At 54.9% G+C, this 27,425-nt stretch overlaps 1 protein-coding gene across 1 annotated transcript; it reads right to left on the bottom strand.

Annotated features, from left to right (window-relative positions):
- Positions 1–342: 342 nt before the first annotated feature.
- CCDC183 (coiled-coil domain containing 183) lies at positions 343–25,913 on the bottom strand. The gene is made up of 14 exons (XM_067561581.1): positions 25,844–25,913; positions 25,041–25,162; positions 23,029–23,106; positions 21,756–21,923; positions 20,355–20,459; positions 11,540–11,662; positions 10,813–10,941; positions 9,242–9,302; positions 6,312–6,412; positions 5,186–5,346; positions 4,020–4,185; positions 2,447–2,575; positions 1,694–1,790; positions 343–713 (listed from the first exon to the last, which is right to left on the bottom strand). Exons 1-14 carry the CDS (start codon positions 25,911–25,913, stop codon positions 577–579), a joined length of 1,647 nt encoding a protein of 548 aa, XP_067417682.1. The 3' UTR covers positions 343–576.
- Between the last annotated feature and the right edge of the window lie 1,512 nt (positions 25,914–27,425).

Genomic DNA, 27,425 nt, shown 5'->3' with positions numbered 1-27,425 from the left:
CCGGTGCGGGGGGACCCGGGGAGTTAACGCGGCATTGCCCGGCCCCGGGACAGAGAGCGACGTGTCCGGGTCTCCACGCTCCCCTGGGTCGGGGTCGGGCTCAAGCCCTCCCAGGTGCCGCCGGCCGCTGAGGCAAGAAGCACCGCTCAGCCCCCCACGTCACCGCCATCTTGGTTCTTTCGCTTCAAGGGAGGGGGAGGGGGACGCTGAGAGCGCCGCTACAGGAACTCGCGCGGGACAAGAAAGTTAAGCGCGCGCTCAGCCCAGCTCCCCACTCCCCACCCACCGAACTGTCCAGCCCTGCACGCTCCACCCCTACCCCCACTAGCTCCGCCCCTCGAAGTGCCCCAGCCCCGCCCAGCGGTCCCCTGTAGGAGGGAGGGCTGGGGGCTTGATGGCCACCACTCCCCCCCATTAGACCAGGTTGTAGCGGGCCGGGCCGGGCCAGTGCATGACAGAGCTCAGCCCGATGCCTTCCGGTGGCTCAGGATAGTGCAGGGCCAGCCAAGGAAAGTGATACGCTTTATTGAGTCTGAAATAAAGTCGCTTTTGACGTGAGATGGCAGCACTGCAGCCTCAAGCGCCTTTCCGGCCTCCTCGCTGCTTCTTCTTGGCAGCCTTGGTCATGGTTTCGATGAGGCGTGCACTCTGCTTTTTGATCTCATCCCGGTTGGGCACGTAGCTGTGGTCAATGTCAGCAAAATCAAAGGCATCTGCAAAAGAAACAAAGCAGACAGAAAAAGCACCTAGCTGGAGCAGCTGCTGCTTTTCAGTGGTAAACATGGGGGCTCAATCCCCAGGAAAGGTCACTAGTATTGGGGCTTATAGCATCTATGTAGGCCTCAAGACAGCAGCAGGCAGCATAATCACACCTGCTTGAGGAAATCTGGTGCTACCCAGCAGAGCACAGTGGTGCTCACAAGCCAGTACATTCATTGCAAGATGCATTACCATTCCCAGGGCCTCAGAGCTGTTAGAACTCAGCTGCAGTGTTGCCAACTGTCTTGCCACTTGGTGTTTTTTATAAAGCTCCAGCTCCCAGAGCCAGGGGATTATGGGTGAATCTCAGCTTTTATTTAAAAGAAACCTAAATTTCTAGCTGTGGTGGTTGCAGAATAAAGCCCAGAAACCTGAGGCTCTAACAGCAGAGGGTGAATACACAGACTTCAACATGGCTTAGTCTTTAAAATTGCATGAGGTTTAAGCCAATCTGCTGTCTTTGGAGGCTTGACTCTTGATTTGGCAGGCAGATGGGGATGGCTGTGCTGTACATGGGTGGGAGAATCACATAGAGTGAGGATGGACAGACATAAAAGGTGAGAGAAACCCTCTTGACTGCAGGTTGCTGATGGAGGGTTCAGAGGAGCAGCCCACAGTTTTTACTCCCCTGCCAACCTGAGAGTCCCCAGACTGAAGTGAGAAGCCTTGGCCATGGAGGGATGGATGTGGCTCCATGCACACTCCCTGTGAGCCAGTGGAGTGACTTGCAACTCCTGATGTCTAGACCAGCACTGGATTTGTGTCAGCCAATCGGCATCCATCCTGACCCTTCAGTGGAATGCAGTTGATGGGACCCCGAAGTTACAGAAGGTGGAGCAGCCATTGTGAATGTTGCTGAAAGCTCCCTCCAGCAGCTGGCTGGGATCCCCATTCTAACTACAGGTCCTCAGTTTCATTTCCAAGATCTTCCTACCTCTAACGGCATCTTCTTCATCCTCAAAAGAAATCTTCAGATTCTGATGCTCATTCCTTGTACTTTCCTCCAGGAAATTCCTAACTTTCACATAGGTCTGCAAAAATCACTTCTGGTTAACTACCGCGGTGGAGGGGCCGTGGACAAGGGGTGTGTCTACATTTCCAGCTGAAGATGTCCTTTCCAGCCCCAGGAGACATACCCATATTTGCTCTGATCAAGCTAGCGTGCTCAAAATGGAGCGAAGCCACAGGGGCGCAAGCAGTGGGCGAGGCCAGCCACAGCAGCACAGTCCCATGCGAGACATGAGGCGTGTACTCAGCGTGGCTAGCGTTAGCCTGTACCCCAGGCGGGGTCAGCTAACCTGGGGGTAAAGCCCCACTAAACTCAGCTGAGAGATTTGTGAGAGTTCCAGGCGGCTGTTGGGATCAAGGTGGAGCAATCCACGCTGGGACAAGTGGTCTCTAGTTGTTAGATACAACGGCTTGGCTTCACTGTTTTGCACTATTTTACTGCTCAGATGCTGCTGGACAAGGGTTTATACACACATGGAACAAGTGAGGGCAGCTCCAGTGCAGCCCCTATGGCTGGGCAGAGCTTGGGCCTCTCTAAACCATCAGCATGACTGCATTCTGTGGCCTCCTCCGGGCGTTAGAGAGAGGAGACCTGCTACCTGCTCCCAGCTGTCCTGCTGCCTGGGCCTAGCCTGCGGGGAAAGGCTCCCTTCCAGGCCTGCAGCGAGGAATAGCACACCTCATTGTTCTCCTCCCTGCTGAAGTTGTAGGATGGGAGGTTGGTCATGACCTTTGTCAAGTGCAGCAGCTTCGCCTCACAGAACTGCAGCTTGTCGTACGTGTCGCTGGTGTCCACGCGAATGTCACCCTAGGGGCAAGGAGACAAAGCGATGAAGATGGCCCCGCCTCCAGGGACGCATTCCAGGGCCAGTGTGTGGGGCAGGGAAAGAGCCAGCAAGTGGGAACAAAGACCAATGAGGTTCAGCACAGGGGATGAGGAGGCACCGGCAATTGGGAGGGGCTGGTTGGGGAACTGCCTGCCCAGGCTGGAAGCATTTATAAAGTGTCTTTCCCAGTGTGTTTAGACTAGCATGTTGGAGAAGGGGAATGGGGTACTTGCCGCCCAGCTCCAGCATTAGGCTCTGCTGAGATCCTTGACGCTCCAGGACCTTTGGCCTCGCCTGTTTGTTCAGAGGGGAAATGAAAGCTCATTCTGCCATGGCTACGTACAGTGAGATTATGTGGCCATGCAAAGGTTGCAGTGCCTTCTCTGGGGAGTGTCTGCAGCTGCCACGACTGCATTCCAGAGCCTCAGCCTCCAGATAAAACACAGGAGGCTTGTCGCCCTCCCGGCTGCAGAGAAACCCTTCTGTGGATGAACCAAACATAAACTGACGCAGTGAGGTCTGCCTGAGTCTGCAGCCAGCCAGCATGAAGCCGGCGCTCTGAGAGGAGGGGTAATTTCTATCTGAGGGGCGGGAAGCAAGCCCATTTAGGCTATGTCTGCACTACGAGCGAGCGGTGTGTACACGTTCTCAGGCTAGCTCTCATGGAGCCAGCACACAGATCAATAGCGGGGTACCCACAGTAGCAGTGGTGGAGCGAAAGCCAGGAGCTTGGGAAGGACTGAACAGAACAGGCAATCATCGAATGACCCACCCCTGCCATCCACTCCCAACTTCTGGCAAACAGAGGCTAGGGACACCCAGAGCATGAGGTTACATCCCTGCCCATCTTGGCTAATAGCCATTGCTGCACCTGTCCTCCATATATTTACCAGGAACTTTGAACCCTGCTATAGTTTTGGCCTTTGGAAATGGCGAGAGCACACAATATGCTGCGTCGGAGTGAGGGAGTGTGGCGGGGTCTATAGGCCCCACCCTGAACTGGGCTGGGAGCAGAGCAATGCTGGGCTAGGGATGGCCCACTCTGCAACGGGGGCAGAGCCTGTTCCCAGTGGAGGAACAGTGGGAGCCCAGGAAAGGGGGAAGGCATGGGCACGGCACACCAGGCTGATGCTGAGAGCTGGGCCAGGAGTGGCAGCAGCTTTCTGAAGGCTGCTCTAGCAGCAGGCCTTGGATTCCCCCAGAGAGAGCGTGCAATGCAGTGCCCGTGAGTGAGAGCAAGCCGTGCTTCGCTGTGGGAATGACACGGCGGCGATGATGCAGTGGGTTTGGGTGGTGAGCCCCGTAAAAGCTCCCAAGGCCAGTGACATGCTGCTGAAGAGGTAGGAGCAGAGTGCACCCTCTCCGGCTCAGTTCTGCTCTGTGCTGTGACAGGAAGGGCAGGAAGGTGGGATTTGGGGCACATACATGGCCAGCTACAGTGATTCCGCACAGGCGAATGAGGAGGTTGTCAACGCCATTTTCAAAGCTGAGCAGAAGTTCCTGATTCTTCAGCATCTGGGTGTGCACCTGGTCCAGTCGGACCTCTTCCTCCTCCAGAGTCTTCTTCAGTTCTTCCTCCAGTTTCCGAGAGCTAGCAGGGTGCATGCACACACACACAGAGCCCAGGGGAGGCTGTCAGTCATGTGGATTATATCATTATTGTAGGCACTTATGGAAGCCCATCTGCACAGCATCTGGATGCTCTTTGCATGGCTGAGGTGAGTGCTAACAACCGTTCCCAAACGCTGTATGGCAGGGCCCACACATGGGGAGAAGGGTACACTTTACCGGGGCCCAGAGGTCCTGGGGGGCCCGGCCCAGGCTGCAACCCCCATTACCAGGAGGAAGAAAATTTGTCATGGCTCATGAGATTGTACGTCTGGACCGAGGGGTTGTGGATGTGTGTAGGAGGGGGTCCATGTTACATGTTTGCACTAGGCCCGTAAACATTATGCTTGGGCCCTGCTGTATGGGAGCACACACGCCGCAGCTCCCTGCAGCATGGCAACACTAAAGGGCAGGAATGGGGAAATCAACCCAGCAGGCCCCATGCCCGGGGTTCTGGAGCCACAGCTGGTGGGCAGCCTGGGCCCTGAAATGCAACCTACAATGCCTGGCTTTGATGTGTTTCCAGGAGGGGCAAATTGCAGAAGTGAAGGCCTGCTGCTGAGAATGCCCTGCCGCCTCCAAGAGGGACCCTGGTTCTGCACAGCTCTGTGCAGTGGCACTTTTGGGTCTCCGATCTTTGGCCCGGATGCCGTGTCATCTCCTTTGAAGCACTGCTGCAAACAGTGCACAGGAGTCTAGGGGAATTAAAGATGTGCCCTGCAAAAATGCAGAGGAGGAAGTGACTCCAGTAGGAAAGCAGCTGGGCTGGATGGAAGGGAGCAGGCTGTGATGCATTAGGGGACATCAGATTCCATCCTCACACTCGAGGCACCAGTAGATACGGGGCTGGCACCAACCATGGTGGAAAATGCACCCTATGAGCCTGAATTGCAACACATGCCCTCCTGTCATCAGGGTGAAACCCCAGGAGCAGATGGTGGCAGCCCGGAGCCCACCCAGGGCAGTGTGGGGTAAATCCGTACCTTATGGAGCTTGGGGTCTGGTGGAATTTCAGCTCAGCACGTTCCAATTCCAGCATCTTCAGATTGGCCTCTAGCTCCTGGCGCTTCTGCTCACACTCCACGATCTGCTGCTGCAAGTTCTCCCCCGTCTTCTGCTGGGCTAGGAACCTCCCAGCAATGTCCTGGCAGGAAGGAGGAGGAGGAGGAGGCATCAAAACAAAATGCATCAGACCAGGAAAACACAGGACCTATGAGATCCCAGCTCCACCCCCGGCACTTGTACAGGCTCACACCTGTGCCCAGTTACAGGGATATTCCTACTGACTTGGGGGCTCACTGGGGGGATGGGCACAGGAAAGGACTCCTCAGGAGAAGCAGTGCAGCATCAGGCTGTGACCTGGGGTCCCACATTAGACCTCAGCAAAGCCCCTTAGATGTGCCAGCTGCTCCTTAACCACATCTAAGGCCATCCCTGCCTACTGGGGCCCGGCACCAGGGGCCAGATCCTGAGCACTGGACTCACTCAGTCCTTAATCAGGCAGAAGCTCCAATAAAGAGCTCTCAGGTGCTCAGCTCCGTCTCCCTGGTGCCGCCTTTCCCTTGGCGCACAGACACCCCCAGGGTCTCGGCCCCTCACGACACCGAGTCTGCTGCTTCTTTAGCTCTGCAAATCAGAATGTTCTGGTGGGCTGGAGCCAATGGGGAAGGAAGAGGAGCATCTTCCAGGCTGAAGCATCCATCCAGTCCCCCCATGGCGTGGCAGCCGGGGACTCAGACAGCAACTCCCAGCATGCAGGATGGCCTGAAGGAGTCATCGGGATGCCCTCAGTAGTCAGGGCTGTTAGGACAGGCAAGCACTCAGCTCAATGCGAGTCTGCTAAGGCTTCTGGGGATGCTGACCCCTTGACGGGCATAAGCAGAGTCATGCTGGTATGAATATTACATCATGTCCTTAGCACAGGCATACCCACGCTCCTAGCAGATCTCTGGCCTGCAGAAGGGCTCCCTCCAGGACAGGACGGGCACATGGACAGAGCATGGGGGAAGCTGTCCATGTGGGACAGGAACTTTCGGTCTCGAGGCTGACAATCCGGCATTACCTCCCTAGAAGCAACCGCCCTAAGGCACACAGCCCCGAGTGCATTACCCAGAGGTGTGAGCACTGCACTGCACACTTGATCTTGTCCACCTCAGACGTCACTTGGGCCTGATACTCAATCTGGGCTTTTGAGGCCTCCAGCCTTGCACCTAAGCGTGGAGAAGAAGCAGCAGAGAGAAGCCCAGAGTTAGATTCCCCAACCTGGGGCAGGCCTGGTGGCCCAAGGAGGCCATGCAGGCGGTTACGGAATGACATGCAAGCATCAGCCAGGGGCTGGTGCAGCAGGAATGAAGATCTATGGGCAAGGTATAAAATAACAGCTGAACTACTCTGTTAAGAGCTGCGCTGAACCCGAGGTGCAAGAGAGACATTCCCTAAAGCGCCCCCCCCAAACTCTACAGCAGGATGGCAGGGGACCCACTTGACCTGCCTCCCACATTAGCGCCACCACGGAGCCAGATCTTTCCACGCCGTCCCCATGTAGGGCCAGTGCAGAAAATCCCTTCCTGATGGGCATAGGCCCACAGGTAGCGCCACAAATACAGGCTCTGCCAGCAGCTCCCTGAGATGTATTGACAACTGTGTCAAAAGGACAGAGTATTACTTTAAAGTTGTATGGTCTTTCCTGGTTCTGCTTGCAGGCTAGGCTAAGTGGGCTCTGAACAAGGGAAGTGTGCAATCTGGCCCCTGAGCAGTCAATACTCAGCCAGCCAGCCTAGAGTGAGATGGAGTAAATTGTGCCTCTCTGCCCTAGTGTTACCTGTCAGCACTGTGTTCCTGGGAAACCCTGGTACAGTGCCCAGCCTGTCTGACTCATGAAGGACTCCCCCCACCTCTGCCTGAACCAGAACTGATCAAAAGAAAGACTTATAAAAAGCAATGAAAATGCAGTAGGAGACACACCCTAAACCCCTCTGGACAAGGGTGACAGGATTACAGCAACTCCCCTAGTCTCATTTGCATCAACGATGGGATAGGAAGGCACCTCAATTAGCATTCAGAGCAGAGAACAGAGGTTCCAAGACAGGGACCGCACTGAACTCTGAGAGCAGAGAAGCATGAGGGGGGATCTCTGCTCCAGATGCTAATGGACCCATGCCTGCACACACCCAGCTCAGCATTTATCAGACTAATTCTAGTCATGAATCCTTTTTGGGTATCCAAAATACTGAATCTGCATGATTGCATTGTGAGCTCCCTTGGAGTAACATTGCCCATAGCCAGGAATGATCAGTTCCTATTGTTCAGCCTAAATAAAATAACTCTGGGATACTCCCTTGAGCCATCGTTTACCCATCAACAAATCTAGTGATCTCCCTTGAACCATTGCTGCTTCCCTAAAAACCCCTACCCCAGTTCAAAATCCTGGTCTGGTGCTGGGATCCAAAACCTGCACCAGTTCCACTGGGACTTCACCTTTTTCTGACTGAAATACCTTCACTGATCATGCTGGGGGCTCTGCCTGTCTCAAGCAGTCTGGATCCTACGCTGAACAGCCTGTCTCCTGGGAACCTTCGACTGGTTCAAGCTGCACTGAGTGGTGAGACCCCCAACTCTCTCTCTCTCTCTTTGGTTAAGCCCACCTTTTCCCCCTCAGACCTAATTGGATCTCTCTCTCTCTCACTCCAGGTATAACTTTCTAAACCTGACTTTTGTAATCAAATTTGGGCTAGATTTCCCCAGTCCCCAGTTGCAATGGTGTAATATTGTAACTGTTTGGTTTGTTTGTCTCTCCGTGTATGGCTATTACTCCTAGTGCCATAAGTTTTATAAACCTGGCAATAAAACAACTTTTATGGTCACACTGGTTGCCAGACTCTCTCCTAACTTCATTGACTCTTCAGTGTTCTGCCCTTCCCTATCTGCTCCTCTCACCTAAGTCAACGCCCACAAATCCTGGGGGGGCTGCTCATCAAAGGAGTTACTACTAGGACAAGTGTGACATAAGGGTGGGGGAAGGGTGCTGAGTCTGGGCATATGAGGGTGTCAGCTTGAAGGTGCTGATTGACTTTACCTGCTCAGATGCTCTGTTAATCTGTGTGTGGGTGTCGGACTGTGTTTTATTGTTGCCCTGCTGAACTAAGTTCTGTGCGGAGTCCGTGGCCTATGAGGGTATCAGCTTGGAAGTGCTGACTGACCCTGCCTGCTCAGACGTGCACTTTGTGTGTGTGTGTGTGTGTTCAACTGATTCTGGGGCTGGAGGAACCCAGCCCTGTTGAACTAAGCCCTGCAGGGTAGCTCCACTGGGAGGCAGGGACTTGCAGAAGGGAGAAATAGAGCTCCATATAGAAACGCAAGTGACACAAGCAGCACATGGATAAAGTTACAGAGACCCCAGAATGTAACCTTAATAAATGAGTGCACCCCAAGGTGATGGACAAACCTGGTAACACCAGGGAGCAGCCTGCTTTATCTCTCTCTGCTTTTGGCTCTGGTGTGTTATTGTTCTGGAGTTTAAGAAATAAAGTCGTGTGATGTTACAACTTCCAGCAAGAGCACTGATGGGTTTTATCTAACTTCTCCGTGTGTGCTCCATGAGCATAACACCCCCACACAGTGCTGCCTCACCAAGAGGCTTAAGTGGTGCAGGCAGCCTAGGGAAGGGCTGAATTTCACCCGCGCTTGGGGTCAGTGCTGTCTGCATTGTCCTCCACAAGAGCAGGATCAGGCCACATGGGAGCAGACGCCACCCACGGGGAGCTGGCAGTGGTGAGTGCTCACTGAGTGTGTTCTCTGGGAAAAGCAGCAGCCCCCAGGCAGGAGAGATATAGCCACACTCAGGAACCAGGACAGCCCATCTCCAAGTCGGACATTCAGGCAGCAACAACGCCCGTTGCTGCAGAGGACATGGGATGCTGTCTGAGCGCTCAGCAGGCTCCCAGAGTTACAAATGCCGGGCTCCAGTCCCTCATCCCCATCCGCACACACACAGCGGAGGAAGCTTCCGGTAGCAGGCCCTGGCCAAAATGCAGGCTCACCTTTCAGTGACTCGCGCGATATCAGGCCTGGGAAATCCACGTTGAGCTCTCGCCTGGCCTGCTGTAAGGCAATTAGAAGCAACCAAATGAGTCAGAGAAAAGCATGGGAGGAAATCAGGCACCAAGCCAGGCTGGCCTCAGGGCATAGCCAACCCAAGAGTAATGTGGCCCCCCTCTGCTGAGGTAGGCCCCAAAGCACTTTACACACAGGGGCCAGGTTCTGGCTAGATTAGATGCTTAGCTGGCCCCCATCCATCACCACCATATATGGCCCCCTCACAGTCTAATGTATTTACCTTCCCAGCACCTCTGTGCAGGAGGGCAGGGCTCTTGTCCCCATTGTACAGCTGAGGCCCAGGGGATGTCTAGAGGAGCAGGCAGGTGAATGAAGGCCTTCCAAGTCCTAGGTTAGCACCCAGACCACTGGATGATCCTTCCCTTCTGAACTGATCTCATGTCCATCAGCGTAACTCCAGAGTAACTCCACCGACGCCTCCAGGCCTGATGCCCCAGCCTTGCACCTTGCATGGTCGCTGACACCAGGGCAGAGCAGCCAGGGCAGAGTGGGGTAAAACACCACTGTTGTGTTTCACACCCACTCCACCCAGCTTCAGCCATGACACAGGTGTAGGGTCACAGGGATCAGGCCCAGCACACGTGGCCATCACTCACTGAGCCAATGCTGTCATGCGGCCAGCTCTGGGGTGGGACACAGCACCCATCCTGCACCAGCGACCTCCTACAGCTTTCTGGTTAGGGAAAGAAGGACAATTTCTCCAAGTGACCCCGAAGGGGAGCCTCAAGGGGGTGAATGTCATTCCCCATCTGGGGCCTGGCTGGCACCGAAGAATAACAGCTCATCTCTTGTCTGAGGAAGAGGATGGTCATGCAGTTATAGTACAATGCTAGGACTCCTGGGTTCTATTCCCAGCTCTGCCACAGGTTCTTTTTGTGATCTGGCACAAGTCACGGCCCCTCTCTGTGCCTCAGTTTCCCCACCTGTAAAATGGGGATGGTACTGATCTACCTCATGGGAGATTGAGAGGCTTCAGTTGTTCATGTTTGTAAAGTGTCTGGAGACGCTGGGCTGGAAGGAGTGATGGGGGCAAAGGATGATTGTAACAAATAGCCAGGCCTGGGGTTTATGGCTCATCCAAACAGCCACTTCCAGTGACTCCAAAGGAGAGCATTGCCTGTGAGAGCCCAGCCCATCTGCAGCGGCTGGAGTCAGGGCAGGCACTAAATCACCCCCTGCTCCCGGAGCACCTCGGCCTCCGTGGCGATCGCTCTGCCACCCGAGCACTGGCTGTGCTTGGCTTCTGGGAGACGACAAGAACCTGGCCCAAAGCGGAAGGCTGCACTTTGCCCTGGATTCACAAACCAAGCCACAGGAACTGATGAGCACTGCACAGCTGTGGCTGCCCCAACGGCGTCCCGTGCTAGGGGCTGTGGGGTCGAGAAGGTCAGCATTCCCCTGCTGGGGCGAACTTCCCATTCATGATCCCCGAGCCAGGCACGCAGCTTGAGCTCCCTCGCCCCTCTGCGCCCGCCCACAGCTCACTTGGACTCACCACTCTCCTGTGCCGCTCGCTTGCGTCCTTGACCCGGATCCTGTCGATCTGCTTCTTTTGGAAGGTCAGGGAATTCTCCCGGAACTTTCTCTCGGCAATGAACTCGGTTTCCATAGTGCTCATGTCCGCCTGCAGCGCGGCACAGCCGGGAAAGGGAAGAACAATCAGCACCCCCAGAAAGCCCCTTCCACACCAAAGCACTGCACAAGCTGCAATCCCCCAGCACTGCTGCAATGCAGCCATCTCTGGGGCAGAGGATGGCAGACGACTGGCCCATAGGGCACTGCACAGCAGTGGGGGGAGAAGGAAATGTTGGCCAAGGATGCCTAGGCAAGCCTCTACACCCTATGAATTGTGCCCTGGGATCTGTAGTGTCTATGCAGAGCAGGCAGAGCCTCAGCTTTTAAGGTCTTTTCCAAAAGACCCTACACAAAATAAACTGCCTGGGATGCTGAAGCAGTCAGGATTTGAACCTGAGTATTTCCCACCTAGTGCTTTCAGCAGGCTGCCCCCAGCACCCAGGTGTGGGGGGGTTCCAGGAGCAGGGCAGCCTGGTGGGCACTGGAATCTCCAGCACAGTTTGTTCTGCTCTTTATGGCAAGAAAATGAACCAGAGCAGGGGCCTAGGTCCTTCCTGGAAGGTCCCTGCATGCAACAGACACAGCAGCTCTTGAGCCAGGACCTCTCCCAACAAGCCCAGTACCTGATTCCCAAGCAGGGTTCTCACCTTGGCTGCTTCTGTCGCTTCGGTGGCATCCACAGCCATCAGTCTCATGCCCTTCAGCTCCACCTGGTAGACTTCTACCATGTGCTGAAGGACGTTCAGTTGCAAAGGGAGCTGGGCTAGTTCCTAGGGCACAGAGACACAGACAGCAATTCTCATCACCTACAGGACATTCTGGTGCAGTACAACCCTGTGCCACCCCCTTCCCCAGCGAGATGCAGCATAATGGAGAAAGGGGGAAACACCTCTGGATCAACAAGGAACTCAATGGCAAAAATCCTGGGCCAGATTCTCTCCTGCACAAAGATCTGCTCAAAGTGAGGTGCGGGGAGCACTGGATTCTAAGGGACCATAGGCCAGTTAAGAACAACTGTAGGAGAGCAGAGTTTCACCTCATCCTACTCTGCCTTCCCCCTCTCCCATTACATCTCCTCTCTCTCCTGACACACCCCCTATGTTGGTTGGGCAGAGCCAGCTCCAAAGAAATTCTCAGCTGGCCAGATCATACCCCCCCTGGTACCACTCAGGTCTTGCGTATAGAGAACAGGGCCTTGGGGTGTTTTTAGCTCCCCAGAATTTAGGGATTGCGTTAATAAATTCAGGTGGCCCGGAGTTTGGAACAGGAGCTCACTTAGCTCACAAATTTAGTGTTGGCACAAAACTGCTCATGAAAGCATGAAACAGAAGTAAACAAGTACAGCTTACAAATGTGAAAAAGTTACAAACAAGGATCATCTCCCTGTGTTGCTTGCAGTGACTTCTTCTGCAACTTCTGTAAGTCAACAGCTTTGTCCTTGTGTACATGTAACAAATCACACATCAGTTGAGCAGTGATTGTCCCATTGTGGACAAAGCCATGGTTCAATATGCTGAAGAGTGCTGAAACTACTTCACTTACACGGTTGGTTGCTGTTCCACCAAAATCGTGTATATCAACTTCACCACTTCGGTCTGTCAGAGCAAGCTGAGATATTTATTAACAGCTTTCACTGATCTTTCTGTAAGCTGACAGATGGCTTGAAACAGGTGAGGCTGAGTAACCAGTTGATCATGGTCGAAATTGGAACCGTACACCTGAAGCATGTCTTGAAATTGCATTTCTGTTACATTTTGAGTTGTTGTGAGCATTTCAATATTTTAAATAATTTTGTAGCCTCTCTATTCAAATCTTGATTGAACCCTAGACATTGTAAAATAAATTACTTTGAAGTAGATGTGCTTATCAAATTCCTTTGCTGTATTTGGTTCATCAGCTCCAAGTTACATTTTCTTAGAAACTTTTCCTTGGAAGCTCAGGCCTTCCATCTCCAATTTCAAACTTCTCTGGCAGATTTGTTCCCAGAATAAATTGTAGCTTTCAGCCGGTTGGATGGACTGTGTCATTTTCATATGAGATTGACCTTCTCTTGCTGAAACATCTGACCCTTGCAGGGTGTGACACATTGTTTACTGTGTTCAGGACCTCTTAACCTAGCTCAATACCAAGAGGAAATTTAACTTTTCCATTTGAGCTACTGTGCCACCAATGTGAGCTCTAATTTCAGGATCTTTCATTGCATCCTTCGCAACCTCTCACATTGCCCACAGTGAAAGGTAGCTGTCCGATGAAGCCAATGCTTCTGCACAAATAATCTGTCACTGGACACAGGACACAGATGCTTGGTGATGTATGAATACTTCATGTTTTATGTCCTGAAGTACAGCATCTTGCAGGAGTGATTTTTTACTTCATTTTGTGATTTTGTCAACAGTTTCAAGAGTATCTTGTAGGACAGGATTGTGACAGACCTTGCAACTCCATGCAGTATCTTTGGGGCCCATTGTGTTCAACGTACAAATGGTTTCTGTATGATTGTGTCCTACGCCGAGGGAGGGTGACCCTGGCTTCTCCAGGAACTAAAAACAGCGGGGGTAATTACTCTGCGGACTGGAAACAACCCCAGAGAAGCACCCCACTGGGGTGGTTTGAATAGACTGGCTCAAGCTGGATTTTCTACAGAATAGAAAACAAAGAAAGAACTTTTGGTATGAAAGGATGAGCTTGAACTGACCTGGGCCTTCTTTCCGATCCAGCAAATGGATGTGAACTTTGGTCCAAGGGGCCCCAATCCTGCTGGGGGGTTGGGAGGACTTTGGCCTGCTAGGGCCCCATAAGACTGGCGGGTGACTCCTGGTATGTTCAGTGAGTCTTTACATACGTTCATTGTTTTTATACGTTTTCTCTGTGATGCTTTTTCCTCAAGAACAAAGGTGCTTGCTTAGAAAGAGCTGCGTGGTGACTTGTATCTGCTGGCAATACACTGGTCACAGCCCTCAGAGACAAAGCAAAGCACAGGCACTGGCTTCTAGGCAGACTGGCTTGCTGGGGATATCCCAGCATAAGGCAGGAAACTGTGCAGCATTAAAATCCCCCAGGCAGAGAGAGTTGGACCAAGGTCCCTGCCCAGAGACAGGTGATGGCTGTGAGCCTGAAACCTTAAGTGGATGCCCTCGAGGGGGAACACGGGTGCAGTTACCCCTGAAACTGCAACAAGTATTATTTTAAATAGCATCCTGGCATGCTTGGGATTCCTCCTGTTGCAATCTGGTTGCAGCACCTGACACAACCTGCCATATTAATGGCAGCATCACAATGACAGCTGTTGATCATCCGATTTAGGCACAATAATACCTCTAATAACTGATTCCATTACCTCTGCCAATGTATAGGCTACATTGTACAATCCACTGAACTCTTCATGCTCATTGGTCTCATCACGCACATACTGTAGGCGTAAAACCACTTGCTCTTTGTCGGAGAATCTATTATTTCATCCATCATCGTTGTGTTCCACTGCCCAGAAAGCCTCTCAGAAACGTCCCTCGTGACTTGAAGAGCCGCCATGTTCATTATCTCATTTTGAATAACTGGGCTTGGGAATTTGTCTTGACTCTTTTTCAGCCCCTTTGAAATACCAGGATCACAGTCTGCCTGCAAGCAAAGCAGCTGACTAAAGCCACAGTTGAACTCTCCAGGTAAAGGCCCCTTTTCAGCTTGCTCAGTATGCTGGTCTTGCAATGAAAGTCCTTGTCTGGCAAAATACCATGTACAGCTTAGTATTTCTATTAGGATCCTTCTGTTTTATTCTTTCTTCTGCGAGTGCTGAAAACTTTGCATGACCCAGCATTCTTTGGGAGCTTCGGAAGAACATCAACCAAGAATGTCAACTGAGCCAGCCACTGAAAATCATTCAGCCAGAGCAGAGAGAATGGCTTGTTTTCCCAAAGTGATCTGCAGGGAAGACTTATGTTATGGCTGATGCTAACAGCCTCAAGCGACTGGCATTTGGTTTGTGTTCCAGATGATAGCGAGACAGCTTAGTTCTACAACCAGAAGGAGCTGATTCCCTTGTGGCTGGAAGCGTAGTTTCCTCCTGGTTTAGGTGATTTCATTTCAGCCTTGAAAATATCCACTTTGTTTTTGCACTTCACGCGGTCACCGCTCACTTAGTGAGAATGCACAGGCCTGCAAAATTGAAACACACCCACAAAAGCCTTTGTTTACATTAGCACTTATGCCGGCAAAACTTTTGTTGCTCAGGAGTGTGAAAAAACACACCCCTGAGCAACATAAATTTTGCCATCATAAGAACTTGTGTAGCCGTGTTATGTCAACGGGAGAAAGCGCTCCCGCCAACACGATAGAACCAGCTAGACGAGCGGCGATAGCTATGCTGCTGGGAGAGTGTCTCCCGCCGACACAGCGCTGTCCACGCAAGTGCATAAGCCGGCGAAACTTATGTCGCTTGGGGTGTTTTTTTGACACTCCTGAGCAACAAAAGTGCTAGTGCAGACAAAGCCACAATCTCCTCTGGAAAAATGAAACCTTTAGCTGACCTCTTAGTCTCAGAGTCACTGCATGCTAGAGACCAGTCTAGAAGGAAGCAGGCGGAAGAAGGAAAAAGCCTGCACCTGATCTGTTGGTTACTGTAGAGCAGTGGTTCTTAACCTTTCCAAACTACTGTACCCCTGAAGCCTGAGTCCCACCCCCACAGGGCTGAGGCATGTAACTTAGTTTCATGGCGCCCCTGTGGCTCCAGGCAATTACCTTTCTTGCCACCCCCAATACCAGCTCTGCACTTGCGACCCCTCTAAAACTCCAGGTTAAGAAACACTGCTGTAGAGGCTTCGCTCAGGGGCCAGCAGGCCTAGTGGTTAGGCAGCAGCCAAAGCGTCTCTCTGAGCCTTGAGGCAGCTCTTCCAGCCACAGTTTGTCACCAGTGGCGTACCGAGGGGGAAAGCGGGGGGGCCATGCCCCCGGACGCCGGCTGGGCCTTCCTCAGAGAAGCCACCCCCTGCTGACATGCCTGGCGGCCGCGTAGACCCAGCTCCTCCGCCCCTGTGCTGGGTGCAAGGAGGGAGCTGTGGGGATCCCAGCCATGCAGGGGCCAGGCAGACAAAGGCGGGGTCCAGGACAGAGCCCATCACTCCCCCACCACCGCTGGACAGCCCCTTATCCTTACATCTGTGCCCTCCCCCGTCGGCAGGACTGCCCTGTGGGGGGCGGGGAGGTCTGCGGGCCCGTTTCTCTCTCTCCCCCACTCCTGCTCCCTGCCATCCTTGCCAGCCCCACAGCGGGGGCTGGGAGTGGAGGAGAGCAGGAAATGGCCTGCACACCCCCACCTCGCGGGGAGCTGCGCCGACGGGGGTGGGGGACACAAATGTAAGTACTGGCCCCCAGGCGCCAGAGACCCACCTCATGGCACTGTTTGTCACCCCACATCCCAGGAGGCCCGGGGAAGCAGGAAGGAAGGACAAAGGAACCTGGTCCCTCCCTCTCCCCCATTCCCGGCCGAGGGCCCAAGGGGGAGGCCAGGAGTGGCTCAGTCCCGTCTGGCTGCCACTCCCGCTCAGCCTCCCTGGGCCACTTCCCTCTTCCCTTCACTTTGGGGCATGGCCCCAGCCTTCTGCCTGCACAGCCTCGGTAGCGAGTGTTCTGCTGGACTCGTCTTTCTTTTGTTTGCAGGCACACTCATTGTGTCCCTTTTTGCCACACTGTTGACACACTAGGCCTTTGCACCAGCATTCAGATGCACAGTGACCCGGCTTTCCACAGTGGTAACATTCCCAGCTCCCTGCTGTCTTCTGGGTAGGTTCTTGTGAGGCTTTATGCACTCTGGTCGATGCACTCAGCTATTGGGCTTCCTTTGCGGCCAGCTCCATGGAGATTGCAATTTCAATGGCCTTCTGCCAGGTGAGCTGGGCCTCTGTCAATAGGCGCTTTTGTATTGCTTCATTGTGCAGACCACACACTAACCTGTCACATAGGGTGTCGTTTAACACATCATTAAATTCACAGTGCTCAGCAAGCTTCTTCAGAGCTGTGACAAATCGCACAATTGTTTCACCTTCTTGATTCCTTTTGTGGAACCTAAATCTCTGCAATTACCAGTGGTTTTGGAGAAAAATGTGCCTCCAGGATTTTCAGAGTGTCACTGTAAGATTTTGTCTCTGGCTTATCAGGGTGCACTAAGCTGCGCAATACAGCATAGGTTTTAGCTCCTACAACACGTAAGAAAACGGGAACCTTCTTTGCATCTGTAATGTCATCTGCAATAACAAAAAGCTGAAAACGCTCAGTACATAAGTTCCATTCCTCTAGAGTCTCATCGAAAGGTCCCAGGGGCTCCGTAAGTGTAGCCATTGCTGCCCCTCTTTTTTTTTCTTTTTCTTTCTCTTGTCTTTTAGAGTCGTTTTTTCATGGGTGTTGGGGTCGTTCACACACAATTGCTGGTGATTTCCATTCACTAGCACTGCTTTGTTTCTGTCTGCTTCACTTCAGTCAGAACAAAGCAGAGCCTGTTGTAGTTTCAGTTTGAACCGTCAGTGTAAACAGCCCAGCCCCCAAAACAGCAAACAGGTTTTTTCTTACACTGACTTTTACTTTTTTGCTGGTGCAGCACTGGTCGATCCCAGCCTCCATCGCCACTTTTGTTACGTTGAATTCCTTTTAATTGCTTGTATTCAGAGAGAGAAACCAGCACAGGAACACGGAGAGATGCAAGGCAGGGAGCGTCTTTATTGAACTAGCACTAAAACCAGCCAAACCAGCCAGGACTGGCTGAGCTATCCCCTAATAGTCCAACTCTATTGCTATGGCAACAAGCGAAGCTCTGTTGCTACGGCAACCTAGGCAATTAGGTAAGACACAAAATACACAACAGCAAGGGTTGAGCTGGGGTGCGGGGGCAGGGATGTGTCTCGGCTCACCCTTGCAGTCCAGCTGCCCCCCTTAGCGGGTGAGGGGAGCAGGGTGAGTCTGACTTGCACTCCCCGTCCTTCCCGGCACTGGCTCTGCTCTCTGGCAGCCAGTCTCACGCCTACGCACGCTCCCCTGCCCGGCTGCCAGGGCGCCCTGCCCAGCTGTGTCTCCGCAGGGAGCATGCCCAGCAGCTGGGGGGGGAGGGGGTCCAAGGCCTTCTCGGCCCAGTACTGCTGCCCCGCTCCTCTACAAACCCAGCGCCATTTTCGGTCTCTTCCCGTGACCCTCCGCCAGAACCTGTGACAAGAAGGCAGCTGGAGCCCTTTGTGCCCCAGGCATGATGGGACCTGGCCAGGGCTGCACAAGGACAGGCGAAGGATCGTGGGCACTACGACGTCTGGCCTAGCCTCCCCCATCCCTTTGTGAAACGAGCACATGCCACTCTGCGCAGGGAGGGAAGCAGAGAAGAGCCAGTCAGGAGGCTCTGGGAATGGCCACTAGCTGGACCTGTTTCTGAGAGAGGATGCGAAGCCCTTGTGCACTGAAGGAGAGAGAAGGAAGGAAAGTGCCAGCCCGGCTGCAGGGAGAGGGGGAGAAGCACAGACAGGGGGGCTCACCCAGGCACTCAGAAGTCCCCCTCCCAAAAAGAGGAGGCCCTGCTTGCTGAGCCATTTCCCAGCCAGAAAGGAGCCAGAGCCTGGGGTAGATGAATAGACTATAAGATGGATAGATCATCACGCTCAATGGGTAGTGATCAATGGCTCCATGTCTAGCTGGCAGCCGGTAACAAGCGGAGTGCCCCAGGGGCCAGTGCTGGGGCCGGTTTTGTTCAACATCTTCATTAATGATCTGGAGAATGGGGTGGATTGCACCCTCAGCACGTTTGCAGATGACACTAAGCTGGGGGGAGTGGTAGATACCCTGGAAGGTAGGGACAGGATACAGAGTGACCTAGACAAATTGGAGGATTGGGCCAAAAGAAATCTGATGAGGTTCAACAAGGACAAGTGCAGAGTCCTCCACTTGGGAAGGAAGAATCCCATGCACAGCTATAGACTGGGGACCAACGAGGTAGGCAGCAGTTCTGCAGAAAAGGACCTGGGGGTTCCAGTGGATAAGAAGTTGGATATGAGTCAACCGTGTGCCCTGGTTGCCAAGAAGGCTAATAGCATATTGGGCTGCATTAGTAGGAGCATTGCCAGCAGGTCACGGGAAGTGATCATTCCCCTCTATTCAGCATTGGCGAGGCTGCATTTGGAGTATTGTGTCCAGTTTTGGGCCCCTTACTACAAGAAGGATGTGGAAAAGTTGGAGAGAGTCCAGTGGAGGGCAACAAAAATCATTAGTGGGCTGGAGCACAAGACTTATGAGGAGGGGCTGAGGGAACTGGGCTTGTTTAGTCTGCAGAAGAGAAGAATGAGGGGAGATTTGATAGCAGCCTTTAACTACCTGAAAGGGGGTTCCCAGGGAGGATGGAGCTAGGCTGTTCTCAGTGGTAGCAGATGACAGAACAAGGAGCAATGGTCCCAAGTTGCAGTGGGGGAGGTCTAGGTTGGATATTAGGAAAACGTTTTCACTAGGAGGGTGGTGAAGCACTGGAATGGGTTACCTAGGGAGGTGGTGGAATCTCCATCCTTAGAGGTTTTTATGGCCTGGCTAGACAGAGCCCTGCCTGGGATGGTTTAGCTGAGGTTAGTTCTGCTTTGAGCAGGGGGTTGGACTAGATGGCCTCCTGAGGTCCCTTCCAACTCGAATATTCTATGATTCTATGTAGGAGAAACCTTCCCCATTCCTGACTGCAAGAGCTAGCTGACACCCCATGGGGAAAAGGGACATCCAGCAATCCTCAGAGTCCCTCCTGGACTCCAGAGAGCAGACTGAGTGCTCAGGGCAGCCCTGCTACAATAATGGGATCATGTCAGAGTGAGAATCGCCAGCTATGATTTTATTATTTTTAGCTCTAATCCTTCTCCATCGCTCTCCAAATAAATAAGCTGTCTCTGCCCGGCAGTGGTGCAAAGGGGACAGAACTGGAGCTGAGATACTAGCCCAAGGATCTGCAAAATACAGTTGTGGTTTCCAGACAGCCCACACAGCATGCTTTGTTGCCTTCTCTTTGGAGCATTCTCCCCCGCAGCACTGCACACCACATAAGAACGGCCAGACTGGGTCAGACCAATGACAGGTGCTTCACCGGGAATGAACAGAAGAGGACAGTCATCCGCTGTTCCGTCCCACCTGCCACAGGTTTCTCACTGGCCACCAGACTGCAAATCACACCCCCAACAACCCCTGGCTTTCTCACTGCAGCATTGCCTGACCCATGTTGCAATAACACACACTGCAGATTCAGGTTACTTAGGGAGGTGGTGGAGTCTCCATCCTTGGAGGTTTTTAAGACCTGACTTTATAAAGCCCTGGCTGGGATGGTTTGGTTGGGATTGGTCCTGCTTTGAGCAGGGGGTTGGACTAGATACCTCCTGCGGTCCCTCCCAACCCTAATCTTCTATGATTCTATGATTTGGTGCATGAGGCAGACGGTTAGCCTCGGGAGATCATACGGGGGAGGAGGCTCACATCCTTCAGGAAATCCACCATCTTCAGGTACAGGTAATAGATCTTTTCACCAGTTCTGATTTTCATCAGCATTTTCTCTATGTTATTCTCCAGCTGACGAATCACCTGCAACAGAGAAGGCTCTTGTGTAGCTGGCTGTGCTGCCTGGGCCATGAGAATGCTCCTGGAGTCAGATGGGCCAACCAGAGCCCTGGGGCTGGCAGGCTGGGGCTCCTGGGCAATGGGAGGGCCGGTTAGCTTGGTGCTCCAGTGACATTTACATTCCTTTCAAATGTGTGTGACACAGCCCCAGGGCTCCCGGCAGACCAGGGTTCCTCCAGGCTGCATAACCCATCACCATGGGTTTGAAGCCCAGCATCTCCCCATGCCTGGCCACTGCCTGTTAGCTCTTTTCTCCCGGAGAGCAGAGGGGGAGGGGAGTGATGCTGATCGGGGATCCCCGCTAGAGCAGGGCTTGACAAACCCTGGGCGCCAGGTCGCCATGGCACCTAGGAATGTATTTCTGGTGCCTAGTATTTCTCACAGTGAAAGACTGGGTCCCGGGGGAGCGGCTGCCACGCTGTGACCAGGGCGCCCCGCCGCTGGGCCCATGTTCTGGGAGAGGGGCAGGGGGAAGGGGCGGGGCTGGGAGGGGAGAGCAGCCGCTGTGCTCCAGCCAGGGCGCCCCGCCGCTGGGCCCATGTTGTCTGGCTCCTTCATTTTTGGGCTGGCTCCTGCTACAAAGCAAATTTGTCGAGCCCTGCGCTAGGGGCGGCGGTGGGGAGGCCCTGTGCTGCTGATGTGCGGTACAGGGCAGCTAGCCCATGAACTCCTGGGTCCATGGGCCCAGGAAATGGGGTTTCCGAATTCAGACCTGCCTCTCATGTGCTCTGTTGCTGCTCCTGCCCAATAGCCTGAGTAGGTTGGTTTGTACTGGGCCCAGGTTCTCTTCCTCTGCAGAGCTCCAGGGGTGCAGGGAAGGAGTGGGGTCAGTCTCTGCAGGCAGGGTGGGTCTGGGGGTCACTCTGTGGCCCCCCGTCTGGCTGAACGAGCACTGGAGAAGGGGGCGCTCACCAGTCCTCTGCAGTTGGAACAAGGTCCCTGTGGTGTGGGGCCTTCAGGATGCAAAGGTGCACAGACAGGTGCGTGCATGGGCATTGATGGGCTGAGTGTACACGTGCATGAGCGTGTCTGAGTGTACACGAGTGTCCGTGCAAACTGGGAAAGACACGGGGACCATCTGGAGCTACCCTGCTCCAAACACACTACGTCTTGGGCCAGTTCCAGAGATGGCCATGCCCCGCAGGTCCTGCTGAGGTCAGTTAGAGAGCAAGTTCTCAGCCCTTCCCAGGACCTGGCCCGTTGCTGCTAACACCGATTTCTGGCATGCTCAGACTTCTGCTGGAGCTGAGCCCTTGTCACCTGCAGCTGTATCTGGCCCTGTTTGTCTGCTCCTTCCATGTCTGCCAGGTGTTGCAGCTTCCTCTGCAGCCCTTCCAGCATCCCGCCCCGTCTCTTCACCTCGTACAGGAGCACGTTGTGCACGTTCATTCGGTCAAAGATGTAGTTTTGCAGCTTCTCTCGGGCGGCCTGAAAGGGACACAGCGGCATTCCAGGGGCACGGGGCTGGGCTCACTGCAGAGGGCATGGCCCTAAGTGAGCTTCTGGACCACCCCACTCAGCCAGCCCAGAGACAGCCTGTCAGTAGGCAGAGACACCCTACAGGGAGGAGCCAGGGACGAGGTGATGCCACGAGAGCTGCTGATTTTACATGGCAGGTGCCCAGATACCACGGTGACAGGCAGCAGGGTAAACCCTAAGACAGACAGTCAGACAGAGACTCCAGCCACAGTGCTGGGGGTGCAGGCTGGCAGATTGGGGCTCTGGGGTGTGAGTTTGGTCCAGTGTAAACAGTGCCACCCTCAGCATGTCTCAGTCACTGCAGTCCATGTAAGCTCTGCTATTAACACCAGCGCTTTGCAGAATGCTGCTCTGGGGCGACATCAGTGAAAGAGTCGAATGCTCTAATCCCAGCCAAGCCTGGAAACCAGGGGCATGTGCCTGTGCCCACAGACCCCCCCCCCCTTTTCCTTGGGGCTGCCCTTGCCCAGGGAAACCAGGGCGACTGGAGCTGGAAGGCAATTCCTGATGCCCTGCATGGCAGAGCCCTGCTTCTCCCATGTGAAACTTGGACATGTCCTGAATCCAGCAGGAAGGGAAGGGCCAGTTCGGGAGAGGACAACACTGGGGCAGTTCTGCCCAGGGACCAGACTTGCAACTGCTAGCAGCTGGTGTGACTGACAGACCCACCCACATGAGCCTGCCCTGGTGTCTCTTGCTGCACACTGCCACGGGTCAGATCTTCTCGGCGACAACAGCACAGACCCTCCTGCTCAAGAAACAAAGGCCCTGCCAATTGAGCTAGAGGAGACTCTCCACTAATCTTTAGCAATATGGGGCCTATGGCACACAGCTGAGCAGTTTTTATTCCATCCAACACTGGGCAGTGGGGGAGACACATGCACATGCTACCCAACTCACTACAGCACAGACTCCTGGAGCTGAGATTTGCTGACATATCCCTGAGGGGGAGAATTTCCTTTAGGGCCCCCTCCAGCCGCTCCACCCCCCTTTTCTCTGCTCTGCCTCTGGGCAGGAAGTGCGAGAGAGGCTGGGTGTGTGCTCTGCCACTTACCTCCACGGTGCTCCTGGCTAAATGCATCTTCAAGTGCTTTTGCTCCCAGCACGCCTGGGAAATCGTCACCTGGTCGTACTGCGGGCAGGAGAGGACAGAGAGAAACCTGTGATGGGATCCAAGTTCTGCTACTACTAATCTGGGGCTGCATCTGCACACGGTGATCGTTCATGCATTTCCCCAGTCACCGGCTGACCCCTCCTCATTCGCTCACTGCACAAAGCGAGGCAGGGGGAGGCAAAGGTGTCCACACAGTTTGGGAGCCTCCAGTCTTGGCGTCCCATCCAGAGCCAGCTGGGCCCTGCCTTTCAGAGGGGCTGAGCTTCCATGACCCTGGCCTACTGGAGGGGGGTTCTCAGCACTCAGAGCTCTGGAAACCGGGCCCAGCATGTCTCACCTCAGGGCTCAAAACGCAGGTGCTCCAAACGATGCCATGGTTTCTTGTCCAAGGTCTCACAGCAAGTGAGCATGGTAGGGCTAGGATCAGGACTCAGGAATTCCTGGGCCCCGTCTTTACTCAAACCGCTAGGCCAGACTGCCCCTCACAAGCCAGCTCTGTTCGGACTAGCAGCCGGTTTTCAGTGGCCAAGTGGCCGAGCTGTTTGGCCCACAGAGCAGAACTGGCCCATGAGAAAACAGGCCCTGCCCCACGGAGCTTACATGGCAGAGCAGAGCCGGGGGAGCAGCTCAGACCCAGGGAGCACACAGGGCAGGGGCCACTGCTGGGGCGGCAGCACGGGGCGCAGGGGGCTGCAAGGCAGCACAAACGTGACAAGGGGCAAGGGGGGGGGGTGCAGGAGGAGAGCCGGGCAGGCAATGCTGGGGGCTGGGGAAGCCAGTGCCATGGACGGGCGGGGCGGGGTTAGCAGCAGTGCTGGCTGGGCCGAGAGGAGCGAGGCAGCTGAGGGAGTCCAAGGCTGGGAGCAGGATCTGGGGAGGCTGGAGAGCAGGTGGGGGGGGAGGGGGTCGGAGGCGACATGGAGGCTGCACAGCTGGGGGGTGGGGTAGGAGGGATCCAGTATTGGATGATGTGTCCCTTGCTCTCCTGCTGGCCCCGGGGCAGCACCGGCAGGTAAATCCCCTCGGACCCGCACAGCGTGGGGCACTGGGGCACTGGGGCTCAGGCCTGCATCCCAGCCCTCCCACCACCCCGCTGCAGCAGGCCGCTCCGCTGCTGTGGGTCCCTGGCTGGAGCTTGCTGCTGTCCCCAGTGCCTAGCAACAGCCACCAGAGGGTTGGTGTCTCGTAACTCGCCCTGGCAGCCTCTAGCAGCCCTGGTCATGGCCCAGGACTCCAATGCGCTATGCACTGTGAGCCACTGAACAGATATGGTCCCTGCCCCAAAGCACTTACACTCAACCGGGAACATTTTCTGTTCAGCTCCCTGATCCCCGGGTCCCCTCCCCCTCCTCCTGCTTTGGAAAACCAGTAACGGGTGAACTGAAGGATGCGTGACCTTCTGAGGGGAGGCACAAACAGTGCTGGATGTGCCGGGCCCCGTGCATCACAAATGGGTAGCGTTTCCCTCCGGATCAATCCGTCTGAACGGCAGCTAAGAGAGAACTTCTGTGTATAACCCCAGCCCGGCTAGAGGCCAGGCACCCGCTGTCTGATGCTCTCACCTTAATCCTGGCCTGCAACAGCCTCTCCTTCGTTAGTCTTGGGAACCTTCCCCCAATACAGTAACGAGGCCTGAGAACGCAGCGTAGGCTGCCCGGGCGCTGACCCAGCCAAGTGGACAGCGAGACGGAGTCACTGCTGACTGGGTGGGTAAATAGCCCCTCTGAAAGGGGGCCGGGGGCTGGCAGGGATTCAATTCCCCCTAGGCTGACATGGACCAACTTCGTTAACCCTGTGTGCAGCAGGCCAGGCGTGGGAGGGCGGAGACTGAGGGGGTAAATGAAAGACTAGCCTGGGGCCCCCTGAGTGCTGTGTGGGGCAGGGTTTGTGGGAGGCAGAGCCAGACACTGGCAGACAGGCCAGCGCAATGGCCCGGCCCGGGGAGCAGGTACCTTCTGAGCCACGCCCAGCGTGCACATCTCGCCGTGCACATTCCCGCGCAGGAAGCTGATCAGCCCTTTGTTCTGACTGAGCTTCTCCTCCGTCGAATGAGCAAAAAGCTTCTTCCCTTGCTCTAGAGGTAAGATGGGGATTTCAGGCCAAGGGCAGAACCGGTCATTCCCCCGCTGACAGGGCTCTGACAGGGCAGGCCTAGGGCTGCTCTCTGCCCTCACCGTCTCATCACTGGTGCCCATGGCCTGTCCCTGATGTGACCAGCTGAGGCTCTGGCTCCACGTCTCCCTCCCCCCAGGGATATGATCTGTCTGGGGGTTTCTATTGCAGAGGCCAAATTCTGTGTCCCCGACTGCCTACGCTGCTGCTGCTCGACGGCCTCATGCACCGGCCCCTGCCCAACTGTGGGCAGGTGGCTCCACTCTGGGGCGCCCTTTGATCGATCCTGTCACTGAGGGCCAGCCATGCAGCCTCTCTGGGAAGTTTAGCCCTCCCGCTGCCCCGGAGACTCCTGGCGTGTGCCCGTAAGTGCCAGGCAGCTAGGACTGGACCCCTATTTCTAAAGGCTTCCAATGCCAGGAATCATTGAGAGTTGCTGGTCACTAGAACTCTATGCCCATCCCCCATCAATGGCAGTGGGTTTCCTTCCCCCATCTCAGCTAAATCCTCCTCTGGAGTCTGCTGCAAACAGCTACACCCTCAGCGGCCCCGCTGCCTGGGATTGTGCTTGGTCCCGGGTCCCAGCAGCTCAGGAAAGCTTTTCACTTCAGCCTGTCCCGGCCCAGCCGAGAGAGAGCAGCACCTTGCAGTGCGATGATGGAGCGCAGCTCCCGGATCTGCTGCTTGATGTCCCTCTTCCTCTGGAACTTCATGGTGGCAGAATATCCCGCCCCAGCCACGCAGACGTTGGGTCCCTGCCTGGAGACGCTCGGAGCCCTTGCCCTCCCACCAGCCGCTGGGAAGGAGAGAGATCTGCCTTTGGAATCAGCTTTTCCATTGGCCTTGCACTGTGAGGTCAGGAGGGTCTTTGTGATGCCAGCCTACATCGCTGGGTTCTGGGAGCTGGCAGTTGGGTGTGTGTGTGCTGGCCCCGGCCGGCCCAGCAAACCTCAAGAACGCTGCAGACTCGGTTTGGTGGCGAAGGCGCTCGACCAGGTTTATTGTCGATGAAGCACGGCCCTAGCACCCTGGCTCTGTAATTACAGGTGCACTAAGACATGTCCACACAGCTCAGTGTCACGCGCCTGACATCAGTTCCAACCCTATACCTTGTACCTGCTGATTTGAACAAAACAGCCCCATCCTTTACCCTGTTCTCTCCCCCCCTTGTCTCACGGGGCTCGGTGTGTCCCTGACTCCTGGACCAGCTCCAGGACTGTGTTTATATACCAGGCTGGGGTGGACCTCTGCTCACCTTCTGGAAGGTGTTTGCATGAATACCCAGTGCCTAGGACTTCCCAGGAGTGCCTGTGTCTTAGCAATGCTAGCTGGACGTTGCCGAGTTCAAGGACGGGACAGTGAACTTCTAAGCAAGCGTCTGGTTTAGGACAGGGCCTGCCTTTGCTCGCAGCCTGGCTTTTGCTGAGTTTGGTTCAGGCCACAGGCCCTACACCAGGCCAGTGGTGTACTGTGGGTCTCCGGCACCCAGGGGCCAAGACTGCATTTGCGCCCCCCGCATGCAGGGCAGGAAAGGTCCCCAGCTCCCACCAGAAGGCGCCACCCCCCAGCTGCCCTGGGGAGGCGGGGGTCTGTACCTGCAGGGGGGCACACCGCTTACCTCCTCCTGAGGGGGGATCTTTCTGCTGCTCATTGCAGGGCCATCCCCCCACTCACCTCTCTCTGGCTCAGGTGGGGTGGCTTCTCCCTCAGCCTGAGGGGGGGTGTGCTGGGCCGGCCCTTCACGACGTGCAGGGGTCGGGGGGTGCAGGAGGCTGTGAGGGGCGGCTGCCATTCAGCTGCCTCTCAGAGCCTCCTGCGCCCCCCACCCCCTGCGCATCGTGAAGGGATGGCCCGGCACCCCCCCACAGGCCGGTGCCCGGGGACCTGGCCCCCCCTCGGTACACCACTGCACCAGGCCCCTGCTCCAGGCTCTCTTCTCCACTCAGCAGTTCCTGCTGCCTCTGCACCCCTGCCTGCCTCCTGCGGCTCCAGAGGCTCGCCTGGCAATGCCAGACCAGTAGCCTAACATCAGTGCCAGGCTCACTGGCTGAAGCGATAGTGAAGAGCAGAATTATCAGACACATCGATGAATAGGATTAGTTGGGGAGAGTTATTGTGGCTTTTGCAAAGGGAAATCATGCCTCACCAACCTACTAGAATTCTCTGAGGGTGTGACGGGGGTTGGCTGAGAACTGAAGGTTGAGCCAGCCCTCTGTGACCCTTCC

The sequence above is a fragment of the Emydura macquarii genome, unplaced genomic scaffold (genome assembly GCF_026122565.2).
Source record: "Emydura macquarii macquarii isolate MOO-44397 ecotype Brisbane River unplaced genomic scaffold, CSIRO-AGI_Emac_v2 contig_2417, whole genome shotgun sequence".
Taxonomy (NCBI): domain Eukaryota; kingdom Metazoa; phylum Chordata; order Testudines; family Chelidae; genus Emydura; species Emydura macquarii.
Note: the sequence above shows the minus strand (reverse complement) of the source record. Positions and strands in the feature narration are given on the sequence as shown.